The 16,642-nt window shown below is 29.9% G+C and overlaps 2 protein-coding genes across 2 annotated transcripts; one reads left to right on the forward strand and one right to left on the reverse strand.

Annotated features, from left to right (window-relative positions):
• Window positions 1–1,867: 1,867 nt before the first annotated feature.
• LOC120092914 (malate dehydrogenase, cytoplasmic) lies at window positions 1,868–4,965 on the forward strand. The gene is made up of 7 exons (XM_039051159.1): window positions 1,868–2,030; window positions 2,727–2,885; window positions 2,985–3,160; window positions 3,316–3,596; window positions 3,676–3,811; window positions 3,899–4,010; window positions 4,556–4,965. Exons 1-7 carry the CDS (start codon window positions 1,988–1,990, stop codon window positions 4,648–4,650), a joined length of 1,002 nt encoding a protein of 333 aa, XP_038907087.1. The 5' UTR covers window positions 1,868–1,987; the 3' UTR covers window positions 4,651–4,965.
• An 8,659-nt stretch (window positions 4,966–13,624) lies between these two features.
• On the reverse strand, window positions 13,625–15,599 carry LOC120067958 (transcription factor MYB14-like). Its single transcript, XM_039019610.1, has 3 exons — window positions 15,287–15,599; window positions 14,906–15,035; window positions 13,625–14,523 (listed from the first exon to the last, which is right to left on the reverse strand). Exons 1-3 carry the CDS (start codon window positions 15,417–15,419, stop codon window positions 13,944–13,946), a joined length of 843 nt encoding a protein of 280 aa, XP_038875538.1. The 5' UTR covers window positions 15,420–15,599; the 3' UTR covers window positions 13,625–13,943.
• Between the last annotated feature and the right edge of the window lie 1,043 nt (window positions 15,600–16,642).

Below are 16,642 nucleotides of genomic sequence, written 5' to 3' on the forward strand. Positions count from 1 at the left end.
TGACAAAAATAAAGTATTGTTAAAATCAATAAAAAATAAAGTATTGTTAAAATCAATAAAAAATAAAGTATTGTTGGACCTCATGCTCCATCTCTTTCCACCGGGCACTTACACTCATTAGAAAAGCGTCGGCCACAAAAAATAATAATAATAATAATAAATAAATAAAAATCTTTTCTTTTTTAAGAAAAGTACGTAAATAAATTTATTGAACCGACCTATAATTTCGTGATTCGTGATAATGCAGTAGTTTCATTGGTCCACAAGTACGACATGTAGCTTAATGGCCCACCGTTACGACATGTAGTTTCTTACCGCTCTAACAATGTTCCTTTCTCGTTGCCGCATCTGAAACGGAATATGCTTCACACGTGCCATGATTATTGGAAAAACCACCACAGGATGATATTCCTTTTTAGTCATTCTTTTTGAATTTTATTTAGTTTCGAGCCCTTTCAATAAATTTTCAATTTAATATTTACAGTTAATTATTGTTCATTTTTCTACAATTTCCCTTTTGTCTACGAAGCCTTTTCACAATTTTTAAAAAAATATTCGTATCATGTATTTTCTTTCGTAAAAGTGATTATAATTATTTAATGGTAATTCTTTTAAATCAAAAAATGGATGAAAATATTTATAAATATGATAAAATATGATATTTTTTTGTATTTATAAATAAGTTGGTTATTTAACTATATTTGAAACTGACACTAATGGATTTCAATTACTGCATGTTCCATACTTAAATAAGTTGTTCTATTTTTCCTATTTGAAAACAATCCTTAGATAATCATTTTTTTTATAAAAATTAACTTCAGATTTTTAAAAAAAATATAAAAACTTAAGGTTAAAATATCATCTGGACATTATACTTTGTATTTTGTTCAATTTTAGTTCTTATACTTTCAAATGTCTAATTTTAATCATCATATTTAGAGGTGATAGTCAGTTCAGTTTCGTCGATTTTGGAGCCAACCAATAACGAAACCAAATCAATTGTTTTATCAAGAATGGATCCAAACCAATGTTTAATAAATAACAAAACCAATGGATCTGTTTTTATTTGGTTTGGTTTATTATTGATTTTGGTTTTCGATTTTTGATATGTTCTTTTTTTTTTCTTCCAAGTTTTTTTATTTCCACTCTTGTTTTGAATTATTTTTTTGTTAATTTTAATTTAAAATTGGTTTTTTATATAGGCTGAAATTTAATATTTTGTTTTTTTCTTAGCACTTTTTTAAATAAAAAACATGTGAGGATCATAATAATTAATTTTTTTCTCTAAACAATAATTATAAATGTATTGTAAAAATTAAAATACAAAAAATATCTAAGGTTAGAGTTTATATTTAAGAGTGTATCCCCTTGGTTTGGTTCGGTTTTGATTATTTTTAATAAAAAACTGATCCGAACAATTAATTTTTATTTTCTCAAAATACAAACCAAAATATTCTCAAGATACAAACCAAAACATAATGTTAGACTAAATTTAAAATTTATTGAAAATATAAAGACTAAAATTAAATAAATCTTCAGATGTAAAGATCAAAATATTACTTTTAACTAAAACTTAAATTAAACATTTAGAATGTTCTTTTTTTTAGTAAAAAATTATAGAGATGGAGATAAAACTCCAGTTCTAAAATTGGAAGAACATGCAAATTATCATTCAACTAAGTTACAACGTTAGTTTAACCTAAATATTCCCCAGCCCACCGATTCCACGCTCGCTGGAGCCTGGGTCAGAGACCGTTTTTGCCAAAGCCGTTACATAACGGCCGTCAAGACCCCCCGTCGTAGTGACGGCGTCGTTTGATTGGTGACCAGAAAAATCCGCCTCCTTAGGTTTCAGTGTGTCTGTTTCTTCTTCACGCCAATAAATATCGCTTCCTCTTCCACAATTTTCTCTCTACTCTTCCATTGATTCTCCTTCATTTTCTCCTCCGATTCTTCATCTTTCTCTCCTCCTCGATCTTCGTCAGCCATGGCACAAGAACCTGTTAGAGTCCTTGTCACTGGAGCTGCAGGTACTCTACTAAAAAACCATTCCATTTCGCTTCTACTCATGTTCACCTACTTGATCTGAGATGTTGTCTGATTTTCAATCGCTTTCGCTCTTGTTTTCGAGATCTGTTACTATTGTTTGGTGTTTTGTTTGAGTTTTCTATCAGATCTGTTGGTTGTAGTTCCATTTCTTGAGTTTATGCTGTCTAATTCTGGCTTGTTATGCTGTTTTCTTAGTCATGTTTGGATTAGGAGGTTCTGTCTGTTATGGAAGTGTTTTTGTGTTTCTTTCGTTGATAATCGAGTTTTCTCTTTGCTTAAGATTTATAGTTATGAATGTTGAAAGGTATAGATGGAGAGAATGATGTGGATCTAGACTGTGAACCTGCGTAGCTTATATTGATGATCTTTACTTTCGGTGTTATTGAGAAGAGATAGCTTCAGTATATGTTGATTAGTTCTTGTAAATTATAGCTTTTGTGCTCTAATGCTTATTCAGTTCTTTATCATACTTTATTTCGTTAAAAGGTTTATTCTCTGGTCTTTTAGAGAAGTCAATTACCAGCTTATTCTTTTTGGTGATATAGTCCTTTTATCAAACTTTATATCGCTGGAAGGCATTTCGTATTCTTAAGGATGACCAAAACCTGATTGGTTTATTTTGCCGACTCCTTCAATATTTTCGTATGAATTAATGCATTTGCTTGTTGGATTTTCAGGACAAATCGGATATGCTCTTGTGCCTATGATTGCCAGAGGAGTATTACTAGGACCCAACCAACCTGTCATCTTGCACATGCTTGATATCCCACCTGCTGCAGAGTCTTTGAATGGTGTAAAGATGGAGTTGGTGGATGCTGCTTTCCCACTCCTTAAAGGTATATATAACACAACAATTCTTTGCTAATATCGGACGTTAACTCCTATGGTTTCTGTGGTTATCTTATCATTTGTGGATGCTTTATACAATGTTTTAGGTGTTGTTGCTACAACTGATGTGGTTGAGGCTTGCACCGGTGTCAGTATTGCTATTATGGTTGGTGGATTCCCAAGGAAAGAGGGTATGGAAAGAAAAGACGTGATGTCCAAAAATGTCTCAATTTACAAGGCTCAGGCTTCTGCTCTTGAAAAGCACGCTGCTGCCAACTGTAAGGTAAATGACGTCGATTGAATTCCATGTAATATCATTTAAAATTTTTTCATACTATTGCAGTATTAGAAATTTTCTCCTGAACAGTATTGTTCTTTTCCTTTCGAGTTATGTTTGAATGGTCAGACATCTGACTCTTTGTATCCTTACTCTTGCAGGTCTTGGTTGTTGCTAACCCAGCAAACACTAATGCATTGATCTTGAAGGAGTTTGCTCCTTCCATCCCGGAGAAAAATATTTCTTGCTTGACGAGATTGGATCACAACAGGGCATTGGGCCAAATTTCAGAGAGGTTGAATGTTCAAGTATCTGATGTTAAGAATGTTATCATCTGGGGTAACCATTCATCAACTCAATACCCTGACGTCAACCATGCTACTGTTAAGTTACCATCTGGGGAGGAGAAATCTGTCCGTGAGCTTGTTGCTGATGATGAATGGTAGAGTTTCTGTACAATATATCTGTCTCTAAGTTTGATGAGAAGAATTTATAATGATATATGGTTTCGTTCGTTGAAGGTTGAATGGAGAGTTTATTAGTACTGTTCAACAACGTGGTGCTGCAATCATCAAAGCCCGGAAGCTCTCAAGTGCACTGTCAGCTGCTAGTGCAGCTTGCGATCACATTCGTGATTGGGTGCTTGGAACTCCAGAGGTTGGTGATTTTGCCCAAGTCTTTTCAATTCCGTGGTTTGAAATAATGCTGAATTTTAGAGGTCATTAAAACTTAATATCCTTCCAGGGCACCTGGGTTTCCATGGGAGTTTATTCTGATGGATCATACAATGTACCAGCTGGACTGATCTACTCATTCCCCGTCACCTGCCGTAACGGTGAATGGTCAATTGTGCAAGGTATCGTTTACGTTTTTCTTTCAATTGAATTGATCAATGTGGGAAATCATGCTTTTGATAATTGGAAAAGAAAACAAAGCACAAACAAAAGGCATCCAACAAAAGAAGAGCCAACCAGTTAACTACAGAAAAAAAAGGTCTCAAATCCAAAGTGTAAGATATCCTTGGAAATCAACACTCAAATAAAAATATTGAACCCGATGGCTTATCATGGCTTATCATCGTTTAGATATTGCATTTATTTTTCTTGTTGCTGGCCATATGTGTTGAACAAACCTTGGAGTTAAGTCTTGGTATTTTTCACTTTTCTCATCACGTACGACTTCATCATCCTGATTGTTTTGATATTGTGATGATGAGATTCCATCTAATAATTGTAAAGAGAATAGATGGAGCTGAAAATCTAGTCTCTAGGTGTAAGTTTTTGGAATTCTCGATGTGATCACGATAGGGTTATATATTCATGTCAAGCACGATGTTTTTCGCACATCATGTATACTCCATACTGAGATCTCATCTGTTTGATCATACCTTTCTGGATCCAGGACTTTCGGTTGATGAATTCTCTAGGAAGAAACTGGACTTGACTGCCGAGGAGTTGACGGAGGAAAAGGCGTTGGCTTACTCGTGCCTGTCCTAAATTATTGTCCCCTTCTTCACGTTGGTAGTAAGGTGGCTCTTAATTTACGTACTTTTTTTTTTTGAGTGGCTACAGTTTTGATTGAATAATGCCATTGTTAAGAAGAGCTATAGGAAGCAGTGAATCAGGACAATATCATCTGCTTCTGTTTATGTATTTCCATTTTATCGAGGATTTTTCGTTTCCTTACCGCTTCAGCCGGCAATGAAACCATCATCAACTGCCTGTGTCTATGATGAATTTTACATCAGTTTTGTTGATTGGATTCACATATTTTTATTAACATTCACCCACCAGAATAATTTTCTTCTCCAATTTGTTTGATTATGTTCGTTTATTCTTAAAAATTGTTTGTTCAGACGAATATTTGTTCAATTTTAACTTTTTAGTTGGAGAGTAAAAATAGTGAAAAGGGTATAAAGCCAAATTCATCACTACGTATTTTTACCCATTACTATACTGCAACAAGTTTTTTCCCCCCTCTCAAGTGAGTTAATGTTAAAATGACATTATATGGTTGATAATATTGATATGCTAATTTTAAGATATATTTTGATATCTAAACAGTTTTTTTCCTCACAAAAGAAAAAACTTGATTCTAACTTTATACATCATTTTGCCCCTAGATGAAAGAAAATTAAGCTCTAAGTTTCATCCACTTTTTGGTGGATTAGCTTATGAATTTATACATTTACTAATCCGTGATCAAAATTGCCACAATCGTAATGGTTAACATTCATGTATCAATTGTAATGAGCAATCTAGAATGAGATTCATTTGATTGTGTTTACAATACACTTGTATAATTGTAATAAAAAATTCATTGTTTACTTTTAGATGGAAACTTAATGAAAAGAGAAAATGATGAAAAGTTAGTAAAAAAAAAAAAAGAAGGTATAGGTCATATTTAGTAATCAAATGTAATTAGATTGATGACTCTCTCCTCAATAGAATTATGTTTGCTTATTATAGTGGATCCACATTTTATTACTATGATAGATAAACAACAAATTTAATTAAATGGGATATATTTTAAATTAGAATCTGATTACATTTACAAGAAAATAAACATGGGCCTTGTTCAATTTTGAATATTTTGATTTAGCCTAAGACTACCTACAACAACTACCATCCAAAATACTTTTGTACCTACGAAAATAGTGTTTATTCATAATTTCTGAACTTCACCTTTTCTAACATTTTGTATAAATGTTATATATCTTACTGTGAATTCTCTCTTTTCCTTTGCATGCATATAATTTTGTCCCTAATATTAATTTGGTTATATTATTATCATTTTTCAAACTTCTAATTTTATTCTTAATATATAGTTCTTTTTTACAAAAAAAAATCTATAAAAATGACCGTTTTAATACGTTAAGTATCTTGTTTAAAAAGAAACATTAATTAAAGATATATTCTAAAATGTAGTGAATGTTATTAGAAATTTGTTAATATGCAATTACATATATTATGAGATGTATTTAATATCCAGAATAACATATGACTTGAATGAACATAGCTCAACAATAAATAGTATGTACTCTTTTTCTCAAGTTCGGAAGTTCAAATTTTCATATTCCATTGTTGTAAAAAAAAAAAAAAATGACTCGAGTATTTTTAAAGATTGAAACAGTAAATCCTTGTAAATTGTAAGCATATGAGTAATCCAACGTTAGAAAATTTACGGTCGAAGAGTGCTTATCACCTACAGATCCAAAGTCTAAAAGAAAATTCGAAAATTTAGTTACCCCCTCAATTTTCTTTTTTGATAATTAACAAAGTCTTGGAAGACTATTAATGGAGATATTAAATCTCTCTCCTAAAGTAAAAAGTTGTAATTGGAAAATACTTAATCACCTTATTACTGATTCTAACTTTTACTAATTCTTTATATATCCTTTTTTGCAGGAAGAATGGATTGAGACCACAAGCAATGTTATTTGCAACATTTAGGCTGTTCGATAATATATATATTTTTTAATTTTTTAATTTTTTTAAAATAAACATTTGGATTCTTAGTCAAATTATATATATAAAAATAAGTTTATAAAATTTATTTTTTTTAGTTTTCAAAACTTTACTTGATTTTTTAAAAACTTATTAGAAAATGGGTAACAAAACAAAGTTAATTTATAGGTGTAATAATGTTTATAAGCTTAATTGAAAAAAAAAAAACATGAATAGCCTTTGGTTGATGGTTCTTGTAATTGTCACTAATATCTATATCTTGACGAAAATGTCAAATTCTGGTGTCATTTATTAACAATGGTAAATTTTCGTTCAAAATTTGGATTGGATTGGGTTAGTCGGTAATTACTTGGTATTGATAATAGTAAAAAGTCACTAAAAAAATAAAACTAAGAGATTTTTTTTTCGTAAACTTACATTATTTTTTTCCTTTATTTTTTTTTTGTCAATTCAAAATAACTAAAAATTCAATTTGAAAAACAAAAGACCAAACGGGTATAACCTTATTTTCATCTAATTATCCTAATTTATTTCTTGTTGGCCAGCATGAAACTCAAATAACCAACTTACACAACTACTTTTGGCTTTTAGTTAATGTATTATTAAAAAAAACATGTTTTTTTAAGGTAAAAAAACATGTTTTTATATCTCATTAATGTTGGTCTCAATTTTTTAAAATTTTTTTTAAAAAAATTTAATTGTTTTTCCTTAAAAATAGACACTTTTAGAAGTTAAAAAGGATTAAAATATAATATAACCTTAAAATTTTAAATTTAATAGTAATTTAACATGATATTAGAATATAGATGCTTTGGGTTGAAAATTAAACTCAATTCATGATTATTCTAAAGTAAATGATAATCAATATTTAGTATATAAATATGGATGAAGAACCAAATTATTAAAATTACATGGAACTTAGACCATTAATTGGAGATGTGAGTGTGGTTTTATCAACCATGTGAATTAGACTGGAATGGGTAGACTCTCATTATTAGATTGAGAATAGGAGGCTAAAGAGACATAGTATTTTGGGGACCATAACCTTATATTTATAAGATGATTCTAGAGTTCCTATAATTTGGGAACATTTTTATTCGTAAAGTTATGGGTCCATAATTAAGACCATATTATATATTTATTAAATAATTCAAATATAATTACTATTTAATGGTTACCCATATACGAACTAATTGCTAAATTTATTCTAACAATTTCATACTTGGGTAACAATTTCCTTAATTATTAGTAATTACATCAATTTATTCTTTAATGCACAACTCAATGCTATTTTAAAAAACTTTCCTTTAAACACAATCCTATCCATTTCGTATGCCAATGAAGAACTAAAGCAACTTTTGTCATAGGTATAGCCATGACTCGGCCTCCAATGATCACACAACACCAAACATACGCAATGACATAAATCAAATGTGGAAAAGTAGCATGAAAATAACATCTAATGTGATCTAAATATGTCTATTCCCAATTGGTTCAACTTTATTCTTGAGCGAGATCGAATTCACCTCTTTTTTGAAGAGATTGAAATTCTTCGTACTAGAAGCAATTGGACGCATCAACCTCTAAATTTTGTTTTACAGAATACATGAAATTTAGAATGACAGAAACCATGAAAAAACATAAACCTAAGCATACTTTTTATAATTGAAATAGAAAGGAATGGATTAAGAAATCACATACCCTTGAAGACCAAATCTTCACGTTCCTCTCCAATTCAAGTCGTCTTCTCCTGATCTCACGAACTCGACATCCACTAACTCAATGAACAAGAACGAATACTACCAAGGGGTCTTCCCTATTATTCTCAAGGACAAGAACCGTGCAAAGGTGTGAGCTTGCACTCAATCTTGGGGTGAGGGAAGGAGAAGATAACTAAGAGTTTTTTTCTTTTTCTTTATGAGATTCACAGAGAGAAGGAGAACCAGAGAGAGACACAGAGAGAGAACTTTCTCTCTCTTTCAACTTGTTATGTGAGAGTGAGAGATTAAGAGGTGAGGGAGTCATAACTCATTCCTCTTTATTTTTAATAAATTCAAATTAAAAAATTTGAATTATAAATATATATATATTAGCACTTAATATATATTTAAATTATATGTTATATCACATATAACATAAACTATATTTTGTTATTCTCTCAAATAATCTAAGGTATTAATATGAATCATATCAATATTAATTTTAACATATAGTTTCTATATGAATCATATTCATATAATTAATATTTGAATAATATTCAAACATTTATTTCTCTCATAAAACTATATAAATTTAATGTGAATCATATTCACATTAAATTTTAACATATAGTTTTTATATGAACCATATTCATACAATTAATATTTGAATTATATTCATATAATTAATATTTGAATCGTATTCAAATATTTATTTCTCTCATAAAAATATATCAACATACATTATATCATAAAATGTATCAATATACATTATTTAACTATATTTTATACAATAAATTCCCTTTAATTAATCTGAACAATTCAAATCACACCAAAATTAATTTGATTTCCATCAGTCCTGATTGAGCTAATGAGGGGACCTTATGGACCTATAGATTGAATCTCCAATGATATGAGATTAATTGATCAATTAATTGATGGAACGAACACATGCACAACAGAAGACAAATGGATCTAAAGTACTCTAATTAGATTAATTACAAAGATAAGCATGCAATTGAAACAAAGAATACAACATTTGTAGACTTTGAATCTTCTCCAAATTAGCTCCAATCTCCTCGCGAACAGTTCATAAACCACCACGAGAGTCTTCTCGACTATTCTCCGACCTTAGAACAGGATGGTGGGATCCGATGAGTAACTAACTTGGAGGAAAAAGTTTAAGTCTTAGAGAGTAAATTATTAAAAGATTATTATATAATCTCATCCAATTCCGCCAAGAGTTTTAGAAATTCAACAAACACTCCCTTTTAAAGACCATTATATGCAAAACATGCAACTTTGAGTTTGATGAAAATTTGACACTAAAAAAATCCATTAACTCAAAGTGGGATTTAGTGGGACAAGTGTCTTGTGAAGACAACATCTAGCCATGCAAAAGTGGCATTTCTCACTCACAAATGTTGGATCTTTCCACTAACTTGGTCAAAGTTTGATTCTCAAAGTCCAAAATTAACAAATCTGACTATTTGACTTTCAAAAGTCAAAAGTCAACAATTTGATTTCCATTGCATTTTTGACCTAGTCAATAATTTAACTTTTAATGTAATTTTGACTAATTCCATTAATTTCAAAATTAATTCTAATAATCAATTTTAAAATTAAATTAATATTAAATAATTTAATTAATTTAGTTTAATATTAAATCCAACAATAATCACAATGAATATGAATCCCTATTCATAATCTTGATATTTAAATCCTATTTAAATATCTCCTATTTTCTCTCTCTTTATGTTTAACTCACAATTAGACATTAGGTTAAATATATCGTATATATTTACCGCGTTGCTCCAAAAACCGAATTTGAACACTTCAAATTCGTTCGTCAGATTGTTTTAAGGTTTAGTCCGATATGAGTTAATATGGAGATCTCATGGACCTACAGATCATGGGCTCCAACGATCTGTGATTAACAAGCTAAACTATTTAACTTAATTAACCACCATTTGTTAACTACCGAGTCACTCCACTAAAGTTCAGTAGTTGCATTCTCCTCACTGTAGATATATTATGTCTACTCGATATAACCATGATTAATAAGTTAACCCCTCACAGGTTGTTCGTAATAACGACTGGATCAAAAACTGTTTTACCCCCGAGATTACATCTTGCTTCTTAAGTCCTACTGATACTCTAATGAACAATTGGTTTGCGATCCAATCACTAAATCGAGTGCCTCTCGGACCAATGAGAGGGTGGGGCCTCTTATTCAAGATCTGGAGTCAGCACTTAAGGGAACAACCTCTCTACTATCCCCAAAAGCGGTAGGAGTGAATTCCGTCTTGCACTTTATGTCCCCAGCTATCTACCCAATCTTACCCCTGAAAGAGGAGACTTACTGAGTCGACGCTGTTGAGCCAACCCTCACCCATGCAAATTTAAGGATAATCCCGAATAAATAGGAGTTCATAGTTAGCTTAGGATTAAGGTCAAGTTACCTAGGTCATCGCTTTGAAATAGTCAGCCTTAAACATTATAAAGTAAGAGTGACTTAATTCTTGGTTCAATCTTATGCAAACTCATTGCATAGGATGCCCCCACTCCTCATGTTATTATATGAACGAATCAGGATCACTTCGTTTGTACCACTTTACAACAAATTGTAACAACTATAGAGTGGGTCGCATCCAATAGTGTTATCAGAATAAGGTATTCAATCTTATTCATATACTATAGACTGTTTTGGCTATTTACTGAACTTGATCTACGCTTAAGTCTCCACATAAAGTTCATGTATTCAAATAATAACCATGGATCTTTAGTTTATTGGATTTAGAGTTTACAAGTGCAATTCACATATTCAATAATAGTTTTATTGAATAAACATCAATAACATCTTTATTGATAATAGAATACGTTTAACATTACAAACTACGAGTTTTAGGACATACAACCTAACATTAATCAACATTCATTAATTGCCGGTCAGTCCACTAAAGACTGACAATTGAACTCTTTGAACTATAGATATATTTATGTGTCTATTGGATATAACCAATCAATAGTGCGTTGACCCTTCACAAATTGTTTGTAAGTACAACTGGGTCAAATTAACGTTTTACCCCTGTAGTTACATCTAACTCCTTAAGTACCATTGATCAATCTAATGAATAATTAGTCATAGTTCAACTATGATCGAACCCCTCTCGAGCCAGGAGAAGGTGAGGCGTCTCATTGTTCAAGCTTCAGAATCAACCCTTAAAGGAACAATTTATCTTCTTACCCTAACTATAGGGAAGGAGTAAATTCCTTCTTGTGTAGCTGTGTTTCGAGCTCCCTAATCAACTGAATCCCAAAATTGGTAGGCTTATTGAGTTGGCGAATTGGGCCACTTTTACCCATACAAATCAAAGGATCGCCCTCTTAGGTAGGAGTTCACAACTCACTCAAGATTAAGGTCAAGTCACTTATAGTCATTTTGGTGAAATGCAAGTCTCTTCTAGCAATGATGTTATACATAGAAACTTAACATTTTATGGTCTGGTCGTTATACAAACTCTTTTGTATAAGATACCCTCGCTCATATGTCTCTACAAGAATAATCAGGATCAGATCATTTGTAGCAACTATAAAGCGCGCCATATCAGTAATGTTATTAGGATAAGACACCTAACATTATCCATATACTACATACCATTTAGATTATCACTTAAACATGATCCATTTGATCTCCACATACATGTTTTAAATTACACCAGATAACCTTAGATCTTAGGTTAATGGATTATTGCACAAGGAATATAAAATCAATCAACCATTGATTCAACTAACATAAAATTACGAGGTTTTAGGACATACACCTTAACATTTCTAACCTTATGTTAAACTACAACTAGAAATGAATTGATTCAGAGTAACTAAAAAATTCATCTCTTTTATTATGCAAAAAACTTAAAATTTATGTCTAGCTACTTTAAGAAGGCACATAAACTCCCACTGAACTGACATATCATAAATTTCACACTTGTATGAGAATCATGCTCCTAAGTCTTTGTATGAAATTTCTTAATAAGTGGATCCACAATGATGGAGTTGTATTCCTTTAGACACATGAAAAACTTCGGATTATCTTTATCAACCAAAACTTATAGTTCTGATACAAAGCTTTTGTTGATCAATATTTGAAACAAACTTTTGTCAAGATAACCGGATGACAAAACTTAGATTTGAATTTGTTGCCATATAAATGCTATGAACACCAACTACAAATGTGAAAAATTTTACCATTGGTCTTTATTGAATAGTTGTACCTTTTAATGAACATAACCTCAAAAGTGGATCTTGTTGGCCACACTTCTATTTGAAAAATCATGGGCCCATAATTAAGACCACATAATATGTCCATTAAATAGTCTAAATATAAATTCTATTTAACGTGTTACTATATATGAATTAATTATTAGATTTATACCAACACTTTGTTGAAACCCTAGCTAAAATCTAAAAATACAAATAATTGATTAAGGAAGATGATCAGCATCATGTCATTCTACTTATCATGTTTACTTTTTTACGACAATTTCACATATTTGATTAACACAATAGCTTGCTTTTGATATAAACAAAGGATCAAAAGTTTTCTTAAAAAGAAAGAAAAAGAAAGAAAGAAAATGAAAGAAAAGAAATACCATAACCACTAAGGTTAGATTTTTGGTTAAATTACATAAAACACTCGTCACTTTTGAAATATACTTCAATTATATATCTCTCTAAATATTTGGAAAGTTTTATTTTAATACTTGAATTTTGAAATTGTTCCAAAAAATATTTTCGAGTACAATAAATTATATGTAAAAATCAAAATATATATACATTAACGATCATAATTGGTGTAAGAATTAAGTAATTTTATGAATGATATTGTAAATAATGTCAACAATATCTTTTGAGATATAATAGATGGTATTGGTAACAACAATCTTAAATCTTCTATATAGTTGAAATTGAGTTGTAAATAATGTAATATACGTTTTTTAATTGTTATAATCACTTAGATGAAAAACTCTCCCGGAATACTTTTCGAAATAATTTCAAAGTTCATTAGTTAAAATAAAATTTTTCAAAGTTGAGAATATTTTGTATAGTTTAAATTTGGCTTATATTTAATTTTTTTTTTAAAATATACTTTTAACTAATCATAACATAAGTTATCATCTTCTACCAAAGAAAAAAAAAACCCACATTGCAATATCATCATTACGTTCATGACCCAATTAATATTATTTTTGCCAAAGGTGGAATTAAAAAAAAAAAAAAAGAAAGAAAAAAAAGAAAAAGAAAAATAAAGAATTCATTTTTTTTTTGTCACTTGAAAAAGAATATACAAATCCCAATCCAAAGCCGCAAATAAATCTCAAATTCTTTTTTCTCTCTTAATCATTCATTTACGACTAGCTTTCTATTCACATAATAATCTCTAATTTTCCCTTAAATTCTATGAAATTCCCACCATTTTCCCCTCAATAATTCACTCCATATATATGTCCAAATAATCTTCCTCCTTGAGTGAATTATTTTCTGAATAATTGGGGGGTAGATTTTATAAATTAAAATCTGGAAAATATTTTAATTTCCATTGACATGGGAATAGTTCCAAAGATCTCAAAATTCTGGCAATTCAGAAATTTCTTCAGCTTTGACAAAAACATTGTACCAAAATTCCATATCATCATCAACAACACATTGACCATTTAATCTCTTATCCGAATTTGTTTCCACCATATCCATGGACACCAATGGGAATTCCTCCATTTTCTCTTCACTATCATAATTCAAATTCGAATTTGAATTGGAATTCGTCATCGAATTCTCAACCACCTCCGACCAAAAGCTCTCGTCGATCGGCGGCTCCTCCGCTGTGTAGCTGTAGTACTCATTTTCAGTAATGTAAGTATGATCAGTGAGTGATGATGAAGAGATCTCACAGCTCGAAGACTGTTGTGAAGAAGGGGACATCGTTGAGGAATAATTGGCAACTTGGGTTTGATTTGTAATATCAATAATAATGGATGAAGATGAATTTGATGGTTTTATAATTTGTTTTTTTCTTTTGTTTTCAGATTTGGGATTTGTTGTTTTTTTTATGATGTTTCTTTCCAGCCTTTTCTTCAAGTGGGTATGCCAAACATTCTTGATTTCATTGTCTGTTCGACCTGGTAGCTTGGCTGCTATTGCTGACCATCTATAGTAACAAAAATAAAATAAAAAGGTTAGCTCCAATTTTATTCTTAACAAAAGAAAATCAATCATAACCTAGTTCGAAAAGAAAATTAATATTTTGGTCGAGAAATTGGTTAATTATTACGATTTTGATATTATCTTTCTTTAGCAATATAGAGAGAAAGAATTGCGTTTCTAATTTTGAATGCTTCATGCTACTAGAACTATACTATTTTAAGTTATTATTTAATCTACAAGTTGAAGGAAAGTTGATGAGATTTATTGTAATTTTTATTTTCTAACATTATTTTCATAGATAAGAGAATTCTTAGAAATGTGTGGGATGAAAATTTGAACGTCGCACATAAAAATTATCGTTGAGCTAGACTCGGGGAAAAATTTACCTATTGCCAAGCAATTCGTGTAGGTTAATAATGGTATCTTCTTCTTCTTTGGTGAAGTTGCCTCTTCTAATGTCAGGTCTCAAATAGTTTGTCCAACGAAGTCTACAACTTTTCCCACATCTTAAAAGACCTATACAAGAGATAACAGAAGTAATGATTAGACAAAAACAAATGAAGCAAAATCTAGAAGACTGGGTTAAAAAGAACCAAACTTTTTTCAAAATGGGATGAAATTAGTAAATTTAAGACATGGGTTGTTCTGGGTCTATGTTTTTCTTTTAGAATATTAAGAAAAATCAAAGAAAATAAAATAAAAATCGAATCTTTTTAATGATCAATGAATGAAAAAAAAAAAAAAAAAAAGAGAAAAAAGCAACTTACCAGCTTGTTTAGGAAGAGCTCGCCAATTGCTATGGCCATGATTGTGAATAAAATTGGTTAAAATTCTATCTTCTTCAGGAGACCAAGGGCCTTTCTTCAACCCCATTTTTTCACAGCAAGGAGCTCTCCCCATTATTGATTTTCAATTCAAGAATAATCACTAAAATCTTCTTCTTCTTCTTCTTTATGGGTTCTTCTTCAAGTCTACTAAAATTTAACTTTCTTTTTTTTTGGGCTCTCAAAAGGAGTCTGAACTGAGAGACTCAACGAGATTCACAGAAAATGATTTTAGATTGGTATATATAAAGGAAATAGATCTTCATAAATTTAAAAGCTTGTGCTTTGAATAAAAAAAATATAAAAAACTATAAAAGATAAATAGAATAATAATAGTCTAAGTCGACAAAAACAGCTACGTTCAAATGAGGGTTGGGGTAATTTCCACGAAGGAGAGTTTATATTTAGAAAATGGGCCAATCCTAGCCACCAAAATTAGAGCTTTCTTTATTATTATTATTATTATTATTATTAGTTTAATAAAAAATAAGTGGACAATGGTGGGTTTTTTTTAATCTCATTATTCATGTTATTTTTCTTTTTTACTATTCTCTACTTGTAGGAGTAGTTAAAAATATTTTATTATGATTGATGGAAGAATTTTGGATTTTGTTAATTAAAGGGCTTGAGGTTTGACGTAGGATGAGTATTGGTTTAGGAGTGGATAATAATATTAATATATTACACGGGTTTGAATTTTGAATATTCTTTTTTCTTTGTTGATTGAATTACAAGTCTTATTTTTAAATTTTGAAGTTTGTATCTATTTCATCCTTCAACTTTTAAAAGTGTTTAATAAATTTATAAATATAGTACTCTTAAGCACTTCAATTTTTTTTTTTTAAAAAATTAATTGAGCTTAATAGATATACATTTGAATTTTTGTTTTTAAGGGTTTTGGTAGACAATCCGGATTTTGTTTTTAAAATTATTTTCGGATTCTGTAATCCAAATAGTGCAAATTCTTAAAATAATATTTTTATGTTTTCATTGCATCCAGATTTTGAATTTTAAATTTTAAAATGTAGAATTATGTTAAATAAAGAAAAAAATAGTTAAAAAATACAATATGCCATGTTTTAAATCAATTCAATTCTTAAAAATAAATATATATTATGTAATGTATTATAATTATATAATATTACAAAATAATAATTGTACAAATATTAAAATATTCATTAATAAATTAATAGTAGTTTATTGTTAACCAAGTCTTAGTGGTAACTATAACTATTTTTAGGATTTATAAATATATAGATTCACATTTTCAACCATTGTTTAAATTAGAATTCAATTTCT

The sequence above is a fragment of the Benincasa hispida genome, chromosome 12, assembly GCF_009727055.1.
Source record: "Benincasa hispida cultivar B227 chromosome 12, ASM972705v1, whole genome shotgun sequence".
NCBI classification, from domain to species: Eukaryota; Viridiplantae; Streptophyta; class Magnoliopsida; order Cucurbitales; family Cucurbitaceae; genus Benincasa; species Benincasa hispida.